This window comes from Pocillopora verrucosa, chromosome 4, assembly GCF_036669915.1.
Source record: "Pocillopora verrucosa isolate sample1 chromosome 4, ASM3666991v2, whole genome shotgun sequence".
NCBI classification, from domain to species: Eukaryota; Metazoa; Cnidaria; class Anthozoa; order Scleractinia; family Pocilloporidae; genus Pocillopora; species Pocillopora verrucosa.
Genome location: NC_089315.1, coordinates 9607993 through 9629487, shown reverse-complemented (window position 1 = coordinate 9629487; position 21495 = coordinate 9607993). Strand labels below are relative to the sequence as shown.

The 21495-nt window shown below is 38.6% G+C and overlaps 3 protein-coding genes and 1 pseudogene across 3 annotated transcripts; 2 read left to right on the top strand and 2 right to left on the bottom strand.

The window, feature by feature from the left end:
* The first annotated feature begins 129 nt into the window (after positions 1-129).
* LOC136280281 (uncharacterized) lies at positions 130-1616 on the top strand (annotated as a pseudogene).
* On the bottom strand, positions 1608-14328 carry LOC131774656 (adenylate kinase isoenzyme 5). Its single transcript, XM_059090712.2, has 19 exons — positions 14197-14328; positions 12591-12957; positions 12132-12295; positions 11577-11690; positions 10701-10892; positions 10287-10464; positions 10012-10175; positions 9239-9352; positions 8600-8791; positions 8126-8219; positions 7367-7627; positions 6722-6885; positions 5993-6106; positions 5727-5918; positions 5129-5243; positions 4656-4819; positions 3860-3976; positions 3193-3384; positions 1608-2354 (listed from the first exon to the last, which is right to left on the bottom strand). The coding sequence occupies exons 1-19, from the start codon at positions 14254-14256 to the stop codon at positions 2274-2276; spliced, it is 3039 nt and encodes a 1012-aa protein (XP_058946695.2). The 5' UTR covers positions 14257-14328; the 3' UTR covers positions 1608-2273.
* A 293-nt stretch (positions 14329-14621) lies between these two features.
* On the top strand, positions 14622-20016 carry LOC131774650 (GPI-anchor transamidase). The gene is made up of 13 exons (XM_059090705.2): positions 14622-14752; positions 14871-14962; positions 15159-15217; positions 15386-15462; positions 15642-15675; positions 15816-15893; positions 16354-16450; positions 16573-16690; positions 17156-17266; positions 17617-17694; positions 18148-18236; positions 18725-18818; positions 19125-20016. Exons 1-13 carry the CDS (start codon positions 14624-14626, stop codon positions 19212-19214), a joined length of 1146 nt encoding a protein of 381 aa, XP_058946688.2. The 5' UTR covers positions 14622-14623; the 3' UTR covers positions 19215-20016.
* Positions 20017-20265: 249 nt separating this feature from the next.
* On the bottom strand, positions 20266-21314 carry LOC131774652 (uncharacterized). Its single transcript, XM_059090707.2, has one exon. The coding sequence runs from the start codon at positions 21232-21234 to the stop codon at positions 20278-20280; it is 957 nt and encodes a 318-aa protein (XP_058946690.2). The 5' UTR covers positions 21235-21314; the 3' UTR covers positions 20266-20277.
* Between the last annotated feature and the right edge of the window lie 181 nt (positions 21315-21495).

Below are 21495 nucleotides of genomic sequence, written 5' to 3'. Positions count from 1 at the left end.
GACAAAGGCGGCGCAGTCGTTGTTTGGCGAGCCGACCTTTAACAAAAAGAAGCTTACTACCCAAGTCGACCCATTGTCTCTGCCTGCAGTTGTCCCACCGAACTTATTTCCAGCTATTTCGACAAAATTATGGAACCTATCGTCAAAACTTTACCATGATGTATTAAGGACAGTCAACACGCTCTTGAAATTTTTCATGACTTAAATTTTCTTGGCCGAAACAAACTTATTTCATCATGGAAATTACCAATCTATCCATATTGTCATTGCTAATGACGAAGGTCTCCGGGCCCTCAAACATTTTTTCGATCGACGCACTGTTAAGGAACCTAGCTCTGAAATGACTACTCCGTCCAGCCGAACTAGTGCTAACACTCAATTGCTTTTCATTCGGTGGCAACTACTTCAAACAAACCAATGGCGTGGACATGGGTGCTAAAGTGGGACCCACCTTCACTAATATTTCCGTAGGTTTTATCTAACACCAAATTTTCTGTCAATATCACAGCCCAAACCTGATCACCCGGCTCTTAAAAAAACCTGGGAAATTTCCGACTCTTCTTTAGCTTTTCTAGACATCAAAATTTCAATTGACGGCAACGGTCTATGCACTAGTGTTTACTACAAACCTACAGATTCACATAGCTACTTGTTGTATTCATCTTCGCATTCATGACGCATCAAGAATTCCATACCTTTTTCACTGTTTCAGAATTCGCCGTTCATGTAGTGACGACTCTGATTTTTCCGTCAAATCAAAGGCCAGTTTTTCGATTAACGTGGCTATCCTGTTTCTGTCGTTCAAGCGGGCCACCACCGCGCCCAACAAATTGATCGACAGTCAGCACTACAAACGGCTGAGAGGGGAAATACTGATTGAATTCCATTCATTCTCACGTTTCACACTCACAACCACGCAGTAATATCTTTTCGCAACCTCCACTTATTTCATTCAAACGTGACAAAAACATAGGCAACTTTTTGGTCAGAAGTTTATCTCAAACCAGTGACCAACCAAGAACTTTCAAATGCGCTCGCTTACGATGCAAAACTTGTCCGTTTAACGTAGAGAAAATGTCGGGACCCAAGAGATCCATTAAGGTCACTGCTCATTCTACGCGCACCTCCGCCAGTGTTATTTACTGCATAACTTGCACTTATTGCAAAAGGTTATACACTGGTGAAACAGGAAGACCACGAGGTGACCGATTCCGAGTAGGCCTTTGCGAAGTAGAAAGAAATGACAAAGACACATCAAAATCAGTCGCTAGACACTTTTGTCTCCCTAAACACTCTAAGCAGCATATGACAGTTTGCGGCCTTTCCCTACATCTTGGCAGTTTGGAAAGCCGCAAAACCCTAGAACAAAAATTTATCTTACAATCGGTACTCTTAATCTCCATGGTATCTACGAGCGCTTTTCATTCAACCAATTCATTCTTGTTTTCTCGTCACCATATTCCAACAATATTCTACCAATAGCGTATCTCCATTTTCTGCATAGAAACCCACACACACCCCACAATTCCTCCAATCGCTCTGACGAAGGGCTAACGCTCGAAACGTCAGCTTTTAAACCCTTTACAGTGGCCAATTTACGCTATCAGTTCAGTTGATGATACTAAATTACCCTTCTTTCGGCTATAGTTCCATTGCTGAGCTTTGATTCGTTTCATACAAATTGATTTAAAAGTTATCTACATGATAATTTTTGGGAGCTGAAAGAGAAAAAACATTTTAACAGACTTTAATTCAGACCATTCACTCTTTAAGCTACATTTTCCCGTAGCCCAATTCACATTGCGCGTGACTTTACGGCCTTTGTTTTCCATGTCACTGCACCAAGATGTACCCCATTGCTCTGAAGTATTTGTCTCAAGAGACTATAATATATATTCTCTTGATATACAACACTCAGATTAATTATACCAAGTTTCTATTTAATGATAAATAATACCACATTGTCGTGAGTTTCAAAGAGGACCACGAACACCTCTATGTTGAGTTGTTTTCTATGTATTCAACTGGAAATAAAAAAATTAAAAACAAAACAGCACCAATGCTACAACCTCTGGGAGAAACCAAGGGAGTGTTCGAAGACTCTTCCGCCTCTTTCGATGAAATGAGCATTCATGATTTGCATTGATTGAAGGTGATTCACAGATATAGTATAAATCAGTTTTAACGAATATGTACCGAGTGTATTGCAGTGGAGTGTCAAATTCGCAATCTACACATATGTACATATAGTATTTGAGCGCCGGATTTTTTTCCTAGGATGACAACTCTGTTACTGCCATTAGCTTCAATCTGATATCTTCCACTACTTCCTCTTTAGGTAGGGCCGCAGAAACCTGCAGAAGGGAAAATAAATATAAGAGAACACGGTAAACCACGGGGTATGAGTGAAGTCACGCAAAATCTCCTTAAAATGGCGCCAACTCTCAATTTTTGCGATACTGTAGTTAACGTTATCTCCCTCTCTCACGAAGCGCTCTGGTTGCATAGAATATGACCAGAATGAGACTCACTGTTATGAGGTTTTGGGTGATGTAGTCGGGTGGTTTCTACTGTCCGATCTCCCGGTCAACTGAGTCGCCCAAGCTATTAGGGGGTAATAAATGAAATCTGGTCTATTGCTCCATTTGCCTCAATTAGTGGGGCGCTAAAATGCAGACACTTGGCACGAACTCTATTATCGACCCACGCTCCCTGAAGTTCAGAACTCGACAAAAGAGACCAAAGAGCGTAACTAGGAGGAAGGAACTATGGTTCCCTTCCCCCTTTGTATAAGGTAATTTTTTTACGTGAACGGTATTCAAACCTCTAACTTAAGGTGTCGAAACAGCGCGAATGTGAAGAATCCACACAATCTGCATCACTAAGTGGTCATCCGACAAAATTCGCTTTCGTTGAAACTCAGGGTGAACGTAGACATGACAGTCAGGTAGGTCCTGGGTGTGACTCGGTCTGACCCCACCCCACCCCACCCCACCCCACTCTCACCCTTTGAAAAATCCTAGCGACGCTCCTAAAACCAGTTGTCACTAAGAATTTTGTAACGTAAAATCGTCGAAAAGGGAATACGATATGTGGGATGTACTGTGCGACGAAATGCGTGGAATCTTCCAGAAAAAATGCTAACATTATCAACCTGAGGAGACAAATTGACCGTGACCATCAAGTACAAACCTTAAGTGCTTTGTCAGAGTCTCCCAAACTATCACTTATTGGTCGTGTGTTTCCATTGTAAACCTCCAGTTTTGTTTTCGATATGACTTCTGTGTCATCTTCTCTCTCTGAGGCTTCTCCTCTCTCCTTCAGAACTCGCTCAATCTCCGCATCCTCGCCTTCTATAAAAATTACTCTGTTATAATCGGACACCTGCGATAAAATAATGAAATAAGAAAAAAGTCATCTCATCACTATTGTATCTTCAATTAATGAAAGTGAGAAACCTTAAGCTATGTACCCCTCATGGGTGTTGTCCTTTCCCTCTGAGTAAGGTCACCTTTCGACTTATTTCTTTTCGTGCCTGGCGGGAAATTGTCCTCGAAGTATGTTGTAAACCAGATTGCTTATTTCAAAAGTATTTTTCCTGCTACGGGGTTACAGCCGTGACACACTTGGCTGCGCTTCGTGAGCCACTTTTTTGTTCTTTCCACATTTTGACCTTGTGATCTACTACTGCACAGACGCACGGCCCAAACATGGAATCTATTTCTTAAACGTTGTGGGCTTCCATTGCGCCCTTTTTATTAACTGAACGCCTGGAACATGCCAATTGTGAACTGACGACAGACGTTAGACGGTAAAATTTAAACCGACGCGAGCTGATTAGGCTGATACTTACTCTTACCTTTTGTTTAAACTGATCGAGCTGTTCCTCTGTTCGTGGGTAGCCGTCTATGCAGTAACCATTCAAATTCTTTTCTTCTTTCTCAAGCATCTTTGTCAAAAGTAATAACACAAGATCCTAAAAGGCAAATGGAAGAAAATTGCAATCTCCTCTAAACGTCTGAAGGAACTGAATTAAATTAAGAAAAATCAGAAACAAAACTGTGTTGAGGTATTTAGTATGCTTAAAGAGCGTTAACGTTTTCAATTCCCAACATTTAACAGTGCAGTGTAGATACACCATAGTTGATAATCTTGAAAAGATCGGCTTCACATTTTCAGCTTAGCTAATTGTTGAGAATCAAAGTTGACCTCCTCAGTGGTGAAACATTTATTGTCACCTGTTGTTCCTTTTACTGTTAGTAGTTAGTAGCGAAAAGTGTCTCAAACTTCAGGGACTGTGCTCCTTTACTATAACATTAACTGCCGGCTAAAAGCTAGATTCGTTAACGTAAACGCATCTTCTCTTTATTTGAAAGTAGTTAAATCAAAGCGATCACATCGGCCAATTAGGGAAAAGGAAACCACAGGAAGCCAATAAGAACTCAAGATAACTACATGTGCGCTTCTCTACGTGCGAGTAAATGCATGTAACCAAGCCGCGTTTTAAGTTTATTTTCGCATCCGATTGGTCGAGGGAATAGCGCGATGTTTCTCGACAAAAACAGTGTACATTAGAAGATGAATTTATGGACAATTATGGACATTCAATTAAAAATTGCAGTAACCAATGCAAAAACCAAAGCGTATCTGCATACCGTAGCTACTAACATTCCCGTCTTGATGGCTTCCTTGATCGATTGGCCTTGCTCTGTCTCCTGTTTCGCCTCTTCTCTTAAGATGAGACCAACCGACAAATGTGTCCTTCCTGTCGCGTCAGCTAATGTTCGAGCCAAGTCTGCCTTTCCTGCACCGGGCGGACCTAAGGTGACAAACAATACCCCTTTTGAATATATCACTTGGTTGATTAGCGATTGCACGATGTGTTTCTGTGTATAGGCTGTACAACTAGTGAGCAGTACCAATCTCTGTGGTATTGTTTCTTGTGGCTCACACCACGGTATATGTTGGAGTTAATGATAACAATAATCATCATAAAAGTTATAATAGTAATAATATTTAATACAATATTCTAATAATAATAACAGTCATATTAAGGTGAATATAATGATGATAATGATGAACGGAGTTTCTACAGTACAAACTACAAAGAAATCACGGATCAGAGTACCTGTGATAAACGTGACGTCATAGTCGTGAAGTGATGTTGTTTTGCGGTTTGGAAGATTTTCAAAGATGTTACTGACTTGAGTGAAGACTTCATCAGGTGAACCTTCGGCCAATATCTATGAAATTCCCATGTAAAACTAACAATTAAAAAATAATCCTCACACAAGTGAAGGAGTGTAGGTAACTAATAAATAAAGGGTTGCTGCGTCGGTGGGCGAGTAAAACAGGTAATTAAGTGTTATCAACTGAACTGATAATGTAAATTGGCCACCGTAAAGAGTTAAAAGGCTGACGTTTCTAGCGTTAGTCCTTCGTCAGAGCGATGTAGGTGACTAATGTTCCCTTGAGTTACGGTAACAATGACAGAACAACCCAATGGGAAGTTGACAAAATTAGCATGTGTCCAGGCCACTCTCGAAAGATCTTGGTTTTTAGCTCGCTGTGACTGGTTTTGTTCGGTGACGGGAAGTTTATATCAATGAACCAATCACAGAGCACACGAGAACAAAAGAAAAGCGACCTATGAGCATTTTCGGCATCCAGATTATTGGCCAAAACCATTCATCTCATAAATTTCTACTATAACAATTAATTAGCACCTTCTTAACTTTGTTTTGAGCCTCGTAGCATTCAATGACTGGCTTTGTTTCGTTATCAAACGTTTTCAATCTTTTGACGATCGTCTCTTCATTGTCATCAACGCGACCGCTTGTTTCTCCTCGCTGCAGAAGCCTCTGTCTCATCGTGTCAGGGGAACACTCAAAGTATAGCACAAACTCACACGCCGCGATCTATTTAATGAAATAGAATGCAACTCAGTTTTAAGCCACACGATGCACAACAATAAAAATGTTGCCATACTCACTTCGTTTTCAAATTCTTTTCCTTGTTCTATTTCCCTTGGAAACCCATCAACGATGAACCCTTTGGTGTTCGGAATGTTCACCATGGCAACCCGTAATAACTCCAGAATCACCCTCTGAAAAGCACCGAGATAAACTTCCTGGTTAGTGAACATTAGTTGCACACAATTACATTGTGCGTAGTCTCCCTGTCTTCCAAGATCGCACGCGCAAAGCGCCTTTTATTTGCAACATTTCACCTTTGCGTAATTTTCTCTTGTGAAAACAAAAAATACTACCTCAGAGCGCTTTTGAATTACAACTATAGTGTTCATAAAGGTTAAACAGGACAAAGGAAAACACTACAAGGAGCAAATCAGGACTCAAAGTAAAAACAAGTAAAAACGAGCTGCGACGCCAAAGTTTTGCATCTGATCAGTGAAAAGGGTGGCACGAGTTTTCTAGGCCAATGACTGGATAAAGTAAAGAAAGACTAATACAATTCCGCATTTCTTTCGACACTCCGGGAAGATGCCCTTAACTTAGGGTAGAAAATCGCCTAAAACGATTTCCAACATGGAATCTACTCCCCTTCAAATACCTCGAGTCCCACAACCTTGCCTGGACTTGATCTTAAAATTCCCCTTATTCGTATCGTTGTTCTCATTTTCCTACACCTCGTTATATTCATGTTGTTAGTCATTATACATACTAGTCAACGACATGAACTGTCAAAAATAGCCATAACTAACCGTAGGAATCAGTTCTCCTTTCTGCATGATTTGTATCAACTCCTTACTTCTTGGTGAGTCAGATTGGACCTCTTCTCGGAGTAAATCTCCAGTCGACAGATGGGTATAACCGAACTTTTCAGCAATACGCTGGCATTGAGTTCCTTTGCCTGATCCAGGTCCACCTGAGCACAAAATCAGCAAAGGAAAGTGAATAACAAACAAAAGTTAACAGTAATAATAATACATTTTAGAATTACTAAGTTAACCACTCTACTAAACGGGCCTTTCACGGCCAGTGAGAAGCAATTACATAATCACTTTAATAAACATAGACCGATTTAACACCTGAGCTAGCAGAAGGCGGATAAGTTCGTTTGTTTACGTAACGCCTACTGGAGCCGAGCTAAATTAGGGGCGGTCGAAAATAGAGCCATTGGGTGACAGATTGGGGAACTTGAACCCAGGACCAACATGGAAGATTGGTAGAGAAAAACTCCACTACGTACCGTATGTAGCTTGTTTCTTCTTTGTGCCGACTAACCCGCAATTAACGTTCGATCGCCCATACATACACGCACCCTTTCATTTTAAGTCTGTTATGAGGACTGATAGTGATGAAACTAGGCTTGAAAAATGCAATACTGAATTGTCAGTTTGGCTCACCTATGACAAATATAACCCGAACATTCAACAATCCCTTGCCATCGGTTTTCGCAATACTGTCGTCCATTAGCGGAATAAACTCTTCGGCAACAATCGGCTGTTCAAATACAGGGTTTCTTGAATACTCGTCTTCTTCTTCCTTCCTCTTTTTCTTCTTTCGTCTTAACCTGATCGGCTTTCCGTCCACTACTCGGGACAAGTCGTCCAAGGCTTCGGCAAGCTCGTCATACTCGGAATCATCACCACTCTCGGCTTTTTTAACTACGAAAATATTTAAACAGGTTGAAGATCAGATACAAAGATACTTCATTATTTCATATACAGCTTTGGCGCCTTGTCAGTCTCGCAAAGAAAACTTCATGAAATAATACTACGCAGCAGAGCCAATCCAATGAAGTGATCAAAGTGTTCAGGAATTGCTCTAACTTGGGAAACAATCAATTTTGAGCTTTTCTGTGGAGGTACTATGGTAGATCTAAACTGAATTGGTGTTGCTTCTCTTCGCTGTGATTGGTCTGAAAGACGCGCCACGTTCGCAACCAATCAAAAATCAAATTTTCCCACGATTGACGCCTCTCATATGGGATCATTTTAATGTTCTCACTGGTTCCTTCTGACAGTTAAATATTGTTTCGTGGGTTGTTGAAATCACTAAGGTTTTTCTTCGCATCACTTAGTGTAAACCTCCCTTAGCTTGTACGTAGAGCGATAAATAAGTTTCTTCGCTTTTCTTTTTAGACTTGTATAAAAAAGGTCTACCTTTCTTTCTTCTCTTCTTTTCAAGTTTGGGGAGGTCTCCAAAAATTGCACAAACGTCTAGAAAGACCTCATCTACAGAACGTGTGGCGTCCACCTAGATATAAAGTACAACATAACGGGTCAGAAATCTTGCACTTATCTAAACTTCAAAATGTATTAATAGCAATTACTTTCAAATCTCAAAGACAATTTTTCTTTCATGGAGGCAGAACCGCGTTCAGACCACCTTCAGTGTACCGCGATTTGTGATTTGAATATAATTGCGCACAGAACTGGACGTATTACCGATAAATTAAAAATACATAATGCAAGCTTGAAGTGTAAACTGTTCCCCTACCGTTCAAATCGGCAGGTGATAATCAAGTTAAAGAATTTTGTTGTGGTTTTGACTAACAACAGTAATGCGAGACTCAGATTTTTTTCTTCGCTCCTACATTGTTTACAGATATTGCTATCTCTCGCCACTAAACATACTCGTTTAACTTTGTTTTGCTGTTCATATTTCTCCAGTACTGGCACGGTCTTTTCCATAAAAGTCCTGAATCGTTTCTTTATTGTTTCCGCGTTATCATCAACCCTTCCACTGGTCTCTCCTCTTTTGATAAGTCTCTCTTCCATGACTTCCTCACTGCATTCAAAGAAAAGGATAAAGTGGCACTCTACTACCTGCAAAAAAAAAAAATGATCAAATGCTCAGTTTGTCAGTGGCTAGATTGAGTACAAAATCGCCTGCGTTAAGCACAGAGTTGACAACCACAATGAAGACTGCTTGCAGTACGTTATTTCGAGCGGTACGGGTAAAGATCTTAAGACCAGAATTGAACAGGTCTTCGATTGGGAAGAGATCTGTGTCATGCAGGATGCGTCACCAGCCCCTCTCGTCCGCACTACAATTTATGGGTATCCTTTTTGAGGTGCATGTCGCACAATGCGAGTAAAAAGGCCCCAACAAGAAGAGCCACCGAGGGTAAAGGAAACTATAATGCAATTCAGTTCGTTTGGATTCTGATTTTCCTTCAATTCTAGGCCGTAATCACACGCTTGAAATAAGGCCAGAACCCAGATGTGGGTCCCAAGATTGAGATTATATACTCGGCCTGTCCAATGACTTACCTCTTCTTCAAACTGTACGCCTTGAGAAATTTCACGAGGAAAACCATCAATAAGAAATCCAGGTGAGTCTGGATGCTTCAACATGGCATCCTTCAAAAGTTGAATAACTACTTCCTGTAACACAACAAAGCAAACTATGAGGTTAGGAAACTCGCCAGAGAAGCAAAATGTGAAATTGAGTTGCCCATCAAATTGCTTTGTAGGTTTTCATCTCTTTTGCTTAAAAAACATGCAGGAAACCTAACCACCACTCAACCTCGTTAGGCATGACAAACAAAAAGAATAGTGAATTAGAGACTCGTCAAACTGACTGTAGCTCTAGCCTGTTTCTATTTCAGCAGCCCCCAAATCTCTCTTGCATCCTCTTTAAACACTCTGAGCAGAATACTATGTCCCAAATTCTTAGTTTGATGATCGGGAAAATTACCACGCCTTTTCCATCTCTGCGTACCTTTCCACTACCATTTTTAAAATTTTACACACGTGTAGCGTGCTACGATCTACACCATCAACTCCGCAAAAATCCAGCTTTACACATGATGCAGAAAAATACCATTTCCAGATAAAAATGCTCCAGCTGGTTTGACTCTCAAATTTCATTTCTTCCCATGCCTTAATTATTCATGATAGGGATGAAGAGATCACGGAATTCGAGAATCAAGCAACCGAGGTAGAACACCTTTGGATGGGGTGAAATATAATGCAGTAGAGTAATATTATGAAACAACTAGTCTACTTGGGCAGAAATTTGGGCTTCGGCTCGCAAGACATACCTGTGGAACAAGATTTCCTTCCTCCATTATTTTAGCAAGTTTTTGTCCCCTTTCTCCGCCTCCTTCGATCTCCGCTCGTAGTAAATCTCCTGTTGACAAGTGAGTATAACCAAACTTCTCCACAACACGACTACACTGAGTTCCTTTACCAGACCCAGGACCACCTAAGGACCAAAGGAGAACAACAAGAAGCTCATACGCGGTATTTGCAAACATATGGGAGAACATGTTCTATGACACGCCCAAAATTGAAAATTAGATATGAGCTGCAGTACCTAAGACAAAGACGATCCTTTGGCCAGAGAACTCTACAAACTCGTATTCATCTTCCTCTTCGTTGCTAGCAACTTTCTTCTTCTTTCTCCTAATTTTCTGCACTTGCTTCGGAGGTAATGCCCCAAATAGAGCTCGCACTTCTGAAAAGACCTCATCCACGCTACGATTCGCATCAATCTGAAGTCAAAATTCAATTGTAAGTGCTATACAGTTTTATTCAAGTTGTGCGCTGTTTGAGACTTCCCAGAAACCGAGAGTTTCTGCTTCTTTCTATATTCGACCATAAATTCTCTATCAAGAAAATTAACTGAACACCGCGAGCTAGAATCTTTGATTTTCAAACTCAACCCTTCGTCGGCAAAAGAATTGAAAAACGGAAAGAAATCGTTAGAATATGACATACAGGCTCCAACCTTTTTCACTTTGCTGAGCTCTTCATAATGCCCAATAACAGGCAACGTCTTCTCAACGAACGTCGTGAAACGCTTTTTGATCGTCTCGATGTTGTCATCAGGCCGCTCACTTGTTTCACTTCGCTTAAGTAATCGCTGTTCCATGACCTCCTCGCTGCACTCGAAGAAAAGGAGGAAGTCACTTTCCACAACCTGGCAAAGCAACAACACAAAGTCTCATCAGATGAGGTATAACTAGAGCTATATAGTTCTACTCAGACTAGTAAAAAAAATTTTCTTCAGTTATATATTTAGATGCAAGATACTCATGTTTGGCTTAACACAATTTCAATGCATGTCCCCTTCCCCCAAGAGATCTTTATGGGTATGAGGGAGGGGAGGGCTCTACATGTGCTTCTGACCCTTGGGTTTGCCCAGAAAAGGTGAAAATTTGCAATAGTAAAACAATTAAGAAAGCTTCCAGTGCAAATAGGATGATTGTAAAGGATCTCCATACTATCATTATGGTATGAAACTGGTATTAAAAGATGTTGGAGAGGTAAAGCAAAAAAGGAAAAGATTCCATATCAGAGATGGTTGATGGATACCTGCATGCAGCCCAAGTGAATTTAGTTATGGGGCCAAGTTGTCAACTCAAGGTCCTCATATGGAGGTTTTTTCATTCATTTGGGTGCCACTTTAAAATAGTGAAAGTAAAACGAGTGTTGCATGACTCTTTTCCTACTGTTCTCTCTGAGAAGTCCCAAAGAAATAACTCATAGTAGGTCATACAGGTATTTACAACCAAAATGGTGAAAAATTCAATTTGACAAAAAGATGCCTGATTTAGTAAATTTAGATAAGTGTGTATATAAACTTCAACCAAGGCAGACTAACCTCGTGCTCAAATTGCAGTCCTTGCTGTATTTCTCTTGGAAAGCCATCAATGAGAAATCCAGGACAATCCTTGTGTTGTCTCATAGCATCTCTCAACAGTTCAATTGTGATCTCCTTAGATGTTATAAACATATAATGAATATTAATTATGATGGACTATCCATGCTGAGATGACAACATACATGCTGCTGATGAACCAGCTAATTTTAGACAACTTGTTATGCTTTGGTAAACTTTGTGTTTGATTTAAATTTTAAACACTCATTTCATTTCTATTCCAACTCTATAACTAAAGTGATTCCAGAAAATAATCATGCCCCAGGGAGAGGGATGTCTCAAAAACCAAAGTTTTGAAGTAAGGTTGGAACCAGAAATCAAATTTCCTTGGAATAAGAGGAGATTTATAAATAATTAAAAACCTTTTTGGAAGGGTATGGGGATTTTCTTAAATGACTGAGCAGAGAATAATTTATTCATTCATTAGTCAGTCAGTGCTGCCAATTTTAATTATTTTAATTATTTTCTGTTTCATATTAAATGTAAATGATTGATTACCTGAGGAACAAGTTTCCCCTCCTTCATGATATCTTCAATCATCTGTCCCCTTTTGTTTCCTTTTGCCACCTCCTTTCTTAGGAGGTCACCAGCTGATAAGTGAACATAACCAAATTCCCCAACAATTCGAGCACATTGAGTTCCTTTACCAGAGCCTGGCCCTCCTACAATCAAACAGATCAATACATTTCTCATGGCTACTACATAGATCAAAAAACAGGGGAGAGAGGTGGAATTCAGATCAGAATTCAATTCCATATGAAACAGATGACAAATGATTATTCAGAAAAATTTTAATTCAATGAACTTGAAAGCTGAAAATTGGCAAAGTGGAGGTTTTTATCTTTTTTAGTATGTACTAGTAGCTTTAGGAATCATTCTGATTAATTGATTGAATGATCGAGGTATCAAACTTTTAATGAGTTGATCCAGTAACCTTTTGATGACTGATTCCCTTACCAAGAACAAACACAATCCTTTGACCAGAAAACTCCACGTCCACCTCCTCATCAGATTCAGATGTCAAAATATTTTTCTCAGTCAACTCCTTGTCGTCTTCATCAATGGATGGATGAGCAGTCCCATTAATTGGAGGAAGTGGTTGTTTCTGTTTCATTTCTGGTTCAGTGGTAAATGTGCGGATTTCATCTCCTGCTTCAGACTTGATTGGACCATCTGTTTTTGGGATAGGTGGCAGGGGCTTCTTGCTGACATCAAGGAAAGAGTTCCACTTTATATCCTTTTCTGTTTTAGCAAGGGAAATGCAATTTTCCAGGAAAGCCAAATGATCCTCAGGTTTGTGATACAGCAAGCCAGTCAGCATTCCCTTCAGGTATAAAAATGCTAATTGTCACACTTTTTGCATCAAGATATTGGTCAAATTCCCCGGAAACATTTTTAAGGCATCTTGAAGCTTGGTCAAAAATATATTTATTATATAAACAAGCTACCTAGGACAATAACAGAGAATAAAAAAAGGCATGTGAACTCGGAGGCTGGAAAGGCCCAGACCTCATTTCAACTACATCTCGCTTGCCTGTGAACCTTGCTACTCATAGCTGAAATATTAAACTGAAAATCTTTCATGTTTTCAAATTTCACAAATGGCTTTCAACTGACCAAGCAGAGCAATGGAAGTGATTAATACACAGACTTCTCTTCAAATCCATGTGCGTCTATAAAATATACATTATACATTTGAATATTTTAGAAGCTGAATCAACATAATGCATATTTAAAACGATCCAATACTGGAAACACATGCATACGTTCAGTGCAACACATCACGAATAGTGAAATTCAGTTTGTTTATTTTCTTTCCCCTTTGTTAGACGTCTTTTGTTATTTTGAATAGATATATAAAACAGCAAAAGAGGCTTAATTTATCCCCTCAGAGACGCTGCACTATTGCTTACATGGCAGCTGCCGAAGAATGGATAAACAGATCGATACTCATTTATAAAATGAATTTTGTAGATGAAGACCACATCATAAAATATAGCAAATGTCAGTGCCAATATTTTTCGAGTAAACCGAAAGAAACATCGAGCTACCACAATTAATTAGTTTGCAATGTTTCTGAGAGGTTACGATCGAAAGGTAAAACAAAGAAACATTGACGATCATGTATCCTAATCGAACTGTTCCAAATCGAACTTTCGTGTCACGGATTACAGAGGGCACAACCTGTCCGTTTTATCTCACACAAAAAAAAAAGCAGTCGACAGAACCACTTCTCATTTGACCTCAGTCAATCTGACGATGAGTCTCCGATTCTTACCTGCCACTGAGATTAAACCGCTGCTAATACACGCTATCTGTTTGTGCGCGATTTGAAAAGTTAATTCACTACAAGAGCGCAATTAAGTCCTGAGGCGCACCACAACGCCTAAGATTAATCCCAGAGAACAACTATGCTTGGAAATTTAAAATTTTTAAAATCATCTGGAACTCTATGCGTCCCTTAATTAGATTTGTGAATGAGGTTCCTGAAATTTGTAACCGACGTAGGAAAGCTAAAAATATTGCCCACAGGTTCTTGCGCCTCTCTATAAGTCAAATGTACCTCAAAAAGCTGATGAACCTCCGTCTTCGCCATGTACTCTTTACTTTCCTCCGCCGTCATAATTCGTGTCTTAATTCTAAATGTTTACATAAAGTCTCAGTCTCCAAACTACTCTTCGATCGAAGGTTTTAATCTAATGACTGGTGTTCGAACGTTGTTATGACAACATGATAATTGACTAATTAGAAATTGCTCGAGTCGGAAATCTTCGGTACTTCAGCCCCAACTTCAGCCAAAGCTTTCTTGGATAAAATTAATTAAAATAGCGGTAAATTGTACGTCAAAAAAATTTATTCGTAATTATTCCTTAAAGGAAACAATCTACAGGGGATGTTACCAAAAATCGGTGAGAACATTTCAGCCCGAAGAATCTTCGGATCGTGATCGTTTAATACCCAGTATATCTTGCAAGCCTCTATAACTCAAGATGGCGGCAAGACTGTCATTTCTTGTGCTCCTTTATCTAGCTGTATTTTCACAATTTATAGCGGCACAAACTGGAAGATCTTTTGATAAGTTCCTCAAGAGTGATCACACTAACAACTGGGCTGTATTGGTGAGAGGAAAATCTATTTAGAACAATACAAACGCAAAACTTAATTTAAAGGGTAACCAGTAAATTTTAGAAAACACTCCTTACAAACTTTTCAATCTATCTTTCTCCACCTTGCAAGGTATGTACCTCGCGGTTTTGGTTCAACTACCGACACGTGGCTAACGTTCTTTCCATGTATAGAAGTGTTAAGCGGCTCGGAATCCCAGACAGGTGAGCAGTTTGTGTACACATGTTAGTGCCAGTGATGTAGGTCTTGCACGTGGCCTTGGAGATGAAATGTCCAGTAGACGGAAAAAATGTTTTTATTTATCATATAAAGTGTTTAAGTGGAGAACAACAGCCTTTTGAAAACTGTGCTGATTAGAACTTACATGGAAATGTTTCTGTTGTTTTATTGCCCTTACAGTCATATTATTGTTATGCTTGCTGATGATATGGCTTGCAATGCCCGAAACCCAAGACCAGGTCAGCTTTGTTGTCAATCTTGTAATAACTGTTTTACTCCTATAATTGATTGCTTTTTTTATTTTTTATGATATTGAGGTTAATTTGTTTACATCTTTCAATCCATATTTTCTTTAGAAATCTTTCTCAAATTCTTTGATCTTTTTTGTTGTTTTTTTGCAATTATAGGAACAGTGTTCAACAATGCAAACCAGCATATTAATGTATATGGTGATGATATTGAAGTTGATTACAGAGGATATGAGGTGAATACATAAGCAGACAGAAACATATAAAGTTTGCTCTTATGCAAGCTGAATTGTGAATGAACTTAAGAAGTTCATATTTTTGCCTAGAGAATACCTTATTTGCTATCACTATGGCGTTGGATGTTACACTAGTTACTTAAAGTGTGCTGATTAATTGCTGCATCTCAATTTTTCAGGTCACAGTAGAAAATTTCATAAGAATATTGACAGGTAATAGCTTTATGTCATAATAGTTTTGCTTCCTAGATATTTTTTAGTTTCTTTTTTATTTAGGTCACTTGAATAGAAAGTAATTAAAATCCAAGCACAAGTACAGAAATTAACACGTGAGTTATAATGCTCCACAACAGGTCGTTTGCCATCCAGAGTACCAAGATCTAAGAGACTTCTCTCTGATGAGAGAAGTAATATTCTTGTATACATGACAGGTTAGTACCCTTACTATGAAATGCCAACCTCATACCTTAACCCTTTAAATCCCAAGATCTGATTGTTAATTCTCCCCTCTAGCTACCACACATTTCCTTGTAAGTTAGTTGTGAGAATTAAGTGTCAGATCAGGATAGCAACTTTCACCTGATAAGTTTGACTGTTCTCATTACCTGTTTGTTGGATAATGTATGGATATTATAGGGAAGAAGTTACATGTTAATCACTTCTTGGAGTTAAAGGGTCAAATACCAAGGACAAGTTATATCTTGTCTTTTTTCAATGAATTAAAATTCTTCTCAATAGCAAGGCACAGAGGACAGATGACTTTTATTGAATTAAATAGTTCCTCTCCCTAAACAGGAGTAGGTACTAAATTGTTCTATAAAACAGGAATACTGGATTAATGGCAATTGCAAATTTATAAAATAATCACATTTATTGTGATTTTGTTTTCAGGTCATGGTGGTGACGGCTTTCTCAAGTTCCAAGATGCTGAGGAGATAACTAGTATTGAGCTGGCAGATGCCTTTGAGCAAATGTGGCAGAAAAGACGGTAACAGTTGCTTTGAATCATGTTGTTGTGAGCTAACAGTTTGTGAAGCCTAAAGAACAGTTTGATTTCTTTTAATATATTTTATATGCTTGATGTTAACCTGCACTCATTCATGCTGTCAGGTATAATGAAGTCTTCTTGATTGTGGATACCTGTCAAGCATACTCCATGACTCAGAAATTGTACTCACCCAACATTCTAGCTGTTGGCAGCAGCTTAGTAGGAGAGGACTCACTTTCTGTAAGTTTATTTTGATATGAAATGAATCATTTGTGTTTGAACCAATGATATTTGAACTAGGTAAGCACAGTATATGTGCAGAAATAATGACAATAATAATTCTTTAGGAAAGTTCAATAGGATTTGGACCTGTGATTCCCCAAGGCTGGTGCAGTGTGCTTACAAACTGAGCTAACTGTTGTGTTAGTCTAGAGTTGACCTGCTGTAGTGACTTTAGCTCAGAACATTTTACACAGTGGAGTAATTCTATGTGGCTGATTCTCATTTACATTTGTATGGTCTGTATAAATTATAAGATTACAGCATGCCTATAGGAAGTTCAAGCATAGAGAAACACATTGTTTTTGGTTACCATATGATTAAGTTTTTGTTTTGTTGTAGTGTAGAGATCTTTGTTACAATGTGGGTTCTGATTATTCAGATGTTATTGCATGTCAATTCTTTGTTGTTGTTTTTTTTTTCTAGCATCACGAAGACCCTGCCATTGGAGTGCATGTAATTGACAGATATACATATTATGTGCTTCAATTCTTGGAAGGTGTGAAGCCCAACAGCAAGGCCACTGTGGGAGAGTTGGTGAGTCATTTTTTCAAAATTTATTTTGGGGTATTCCATATGGACAGCTTCTCAGGCAAAGAAGAGTTCTCTTTTCCTGTTTCATTTCTCCTTCCATTGCACAAGTGATAAGTTTGGGTGAATATAAAACTTTGCTGGATGTGAAATATCAGTAATTGTTTCAAAGAGGAAACTACAAGAACATTGACTTGATGAATATAAAACTTGGTTGGATGTGAAATATCAGTAATTGTTTCATAGAGGAAACTACAAGAACATTGAATTGGAATGATTGAAAGTTTGTTTTCAATTATATCAAATGCTAACATTTTATTAAGACAACTTCAACTCTGCCAATTTTTTCTACATAGTTCAAATATACCACACCAGCTCTGGTGATATCTACTCCAGGAGTGAGATCTGATTTGTTTAAGAGAGACCCTAAAAAGGTACTTGTTTCATAATCCATTGTAATTACCAGTATGACTTAAAAATATACTGTATGTGCGGATTTGTTTTGTAACACTGTAGACCCTGAGAAGTGTCAGTAGACTAGTGGAACAGTTAGTATCCAGCTATCCACAAACCTCTCTGACTGCTGTTTTATTGAAATTCTAAATGGGATACTATACTGGTCTTGTAAAGTAAGGTTTGAGAAAGAGAGAGTGATTATCAAACTTGGCATAGTTTGCATTTGCATTTACATAACAAAACAAACAATGTTGTTGTTACTGCAACTTCCTCTCCCCCTGTCCCAGGATTAATTATCCATTGTCATGAGTGTAACCAAAGGCTTTTCAAACTAAATTAACATTAATAGTAGAAAATTAATGGGGGGGGGGGGGGGGAATAAGAAATGTACTGGTATTTCTACTGACTAGACTAGAACATTTTTTTAAAAGGTTCTAGTCACTGACTTCTTTGGCAGTGTTCATAGCATCGAAATGACTAATTCTTCAACCTTTGATCTCATGGAGGACACACCATGCAGGTATGTACATACCTAGAGATGTTTCTAGGACCTTAAAAACAATGAACAGACACCAATATCAACCTTAGACAAATCTGTTAACTTCTTAACCCCTAAGAGTGACCAGTTTTAATTTCTCCTTGCAATGTCACCCCTGAATTACACAGAAAGGTCACAAGAATAAAGGAAATGATCACCAACCAAAGAGCCTCTTGATTGTTAAGCAAATTCTCCTTGACAGCACCTTAGGAAATGTAAAGAGAATAGTATGGAGAAAGTACATACTAATGTCAGGGTGTAAAGGATTAAAAGAGCACTTTGAGTAGATCCCATGGTCAATACATTGTGTTGTTTTTGGTGGGCAAGAAAATTTCCCTCACAGTGCCTCTCTCTGTCCAGTGCCAGTGTTTCAGATGAGATTGTGTGCTTCTGGAATCTATGATCTAGATCTGCTCTTGCAAGGTAAATTCAATCATGTCGTGACTGATGGGTTTTGTCCACTATTTAAGGGGAGATCATCGTTCAGGATCCCAGTCAGATGAAAGACATCAAACTTCAGAGAAACGCATTCTTCATGAGCAGTTTCCAAACCCACAAAAGAAGGTATATTGTGTTTCTATGTCTTGATTGTCCTGAGTGAAGTTTGTGATTTTGTTTGAACAGTTTATTGTTCTTATTGACAACTCTAAACCAAACCAACTTTACAATTTTATTGTATTGCATGGTCATGTAAATGTTTAAATTTTTACAAAGCCAGCTAAATTGAAATATTCTATTAGGAATTTTTTTTTTTTTTTGAAGGTTAGTGTTTTTGTTCTGAAACCTGGAGGTTATTTTCAGATCAGAAATAATCAAATAATCAGAAATTCTCTTACTTGATGTTTTTTCTTTTATTATCTTTTTTTTCAGAAAGATGACAAAGAATGGCATTTCACCACAGAATTCCTCATATCCCTGATGGTTTTTATGTTACTGGTTGGTTTTGCTTTTGTGAGATAAAAAAGTATTCTCACAAGCAAAATTGTGGAGCAAGTACATGAACATTGTGAAATACTGCCAAAATCAGTGCTTGACATGAGGGACTGAAAAGAGCCAAGCAGCTAAACAGTTATAACATTCAATATGAACCAGGAAATGAATACAGAGAACTTTAACTAAACTGCCTCTCCTCCAGGATTACAGGAATGGTGGGCATAATGTACTGACTGGTACAGAGCAAGCTTGTATCATGCAATAGTCTATGGTAAACACATCAGCTTGTATCAGAATACAAGTTGTGAAGACAGTAAATTGAAAATAACTGAAATTTTGAAATGGTGAAAGAGTGCTGATGACGTGTTTGTGATGTATGTCACTTCACATCATGTTGGATTGCAAGGAAAAACAGACTTCACAGACAAACTCCAGTCAGGATTTGTGCACTGGGAAGATGTGATCTGAATTTTTCAGGATTTATCAGTATTAATGTTCAGGAGTACAGTATTCCTTTGACTGTCAGATATAAAAGTTGCACAGAAGTTGGTAAACCTTCTTAAATGTGAGCAGAAAGTTATAAATAGCCTGATCTCCTCTTGCTGCAGTTTTTTCGATATTGTTATACAAATTGCAAGACCAACAAGACCAACCAACAGCAGCAATATAGACATTGAACCAGTAAAAGTCAGTCAAAATTATATTTTTTTTTAATCTTAATTTTAAGTTTTAATTTTATGGCCAAGAGTATTTTCCAGAAAAAAAAAAACAGAGAAGCATAAAAAAAAGAAACAAGTTACTGTCCTTGTTTCACAAAAAAAAAATACAACTTAAGTCTACAACTTCCAAGTTGTTTATGCACAAGCCTGAACATACTGGAGAGAATTTATTATAAAAAATATAGAATCAATACAAAAATATGGTATGTGACAATAAAGGTCATGACTACATGCAAGCATTGTTGCCGTAGGCATGCATCAAAATCAAACTGCTGAGTGTAAGGGTATGTTCATTTTCTACCCGAGATCCTATTCTTACATTCAAGCTAGTTATTACCCACTCCCCATAAAAGGGTTTGTCAAAGATAATGTTACCTAACTTCTTTCCCATCAATGGGGCATCTATCTGATGTAGTACCTAACCAAATCTTTATACAAAAGCTATGAAAGTGATGACCACAGGGCAAAAAGTTTCTCTCATCCCCTGAGACATAGTCTTCTATGCAAATGCTACACAAGTCACCAATTTCACTTGTTACTTTATCTGATGACAGTCTCTTAATTTGGGCGGTAGATAAGGTCTTAGGCTGAACAGAGGAATCCAACTGGAGGAGCAGGTCGTAATCCTCAGGTGTGATCTCACGGTTTTGAAGTTCAATCAGCAAGTTAATGTATGACTGATCTTCAAATTTAACACCGTTGTTGTTTGAATTAAGAATAAAGTCAGAATTGTTATAAAATGATGGTGGATTGGCTGTTTGGTTGGCACAAACACTTACTGGGTTCTTCCTTACAGATTTTCTAAGACAGCTTTTTAGAGGTTTCTTCTCCTTCTCCGACTGCACCTCAGTTTTCTCAGTGACCCCTTTCCGTTTCTTTGCTTTGATCTTGTTCTCCCGCTTTCTCTTCGTATTCTCAATCCTTATTTCCCTGATCCGCAATTCCTTATTAGTAAGGCCAACGTCAGAATCGTCAGATCCTGTAAAACTTCCTTTTGACGAGGAGATGACCTTCCGAGTATCCCGTTGACTACATTTCCTTTTGGCCTTCACAGCAACGGAAAGTTTTTTCTCACCATTTCGCCTACAGATCTGTCCATGTTTTTGATCGAGGAAATCAAACTCGCTTGGGTAGTTGTTTTCCTCGTCACATGAATCAAAATCGTCGCCTGTAGACTCCACATCACCATTGTTGAGATCGTAGGAAACAGGTCGGTTATAAGTAAATGGCAGTATCAAAATTGACAAGTCTCCTTTGCTTGACCCAGCGTGCAACGAATGGGAACTATGATCAGGAGATTGTCCTACAGAAACTAAAGGTCCTGCCATGACGAAGAAAGAGAGTTAGAGAGTTAGTAGTTCTACAAATGTACTAAGTGAGTCCTAGGAAATAAATTGATTTAAATCTATCAAGGGTTTTATACCTAACCATGGTCCAAGATTGCACCAACAAACTAAAAATAGATCACAAAGTCTGTGGTGCAATGCTTGCCCCATTCTATTCTCGGTTAGAAACACGACAACGTTCCTGGGAAAGAATGAAGTAACCTCGTCTCAATCCCCCTCCACGCGGGAAAAAAAACATGGCGG

Bases quoted from the DNA above. Each gene is read 5' to 3' on its own strand.
- LOC131774652 (XM_059090707.2), bottom strand. From the start codon at position 21,234: ATGGCAGGACCTTTAGTTTCTGTAGGACAATCTCCTGATCATAGTTCC.
- LOC131774656 (XM_059090712.2), bottom strand. From the start codon at position 14,256: ATGACGGCGGAGGAAAGTAAAGAGTACATGGCGAAGACGGAGGTTCAT. The intron at 10,176-10,286 runs GTACTGCAGCTC...TTTGGTCCTTAG, and splicing joins AAGGATCGTCTTTGTCTTAG to GTGGTCCTGGGTCTGGTAAA. The intron at 6,107-6,721 runs GTTAGTTATGGC...GGTGCTTTTCAG, and splicing joins AAGGAGAACTGATTCCTACG to AGGGTGATTCTGGAGTTATT.
- LOC131774650 (XM_059090705.2), top strand. From the start codon at position 14,624: ATGGCGGCAAGACTGTCATTTCTTGTGCTCCTTTATCTAGCTGTATTT. The intron at 15,676-15,815 runs GTAATAGCTTTA...GCTCCACAACAG, and splicing joins TTTCATAAGAATATTGACAG to GTCGTTTGCCATCCAGAGTA. The intron at 15,894-16,353 runs GTTAGTACCCTT...TTTTGTTTTCAG, and splicing joins TATTCTTGTATACATGACAG to GTCATGGTGGTGACGGCTTT.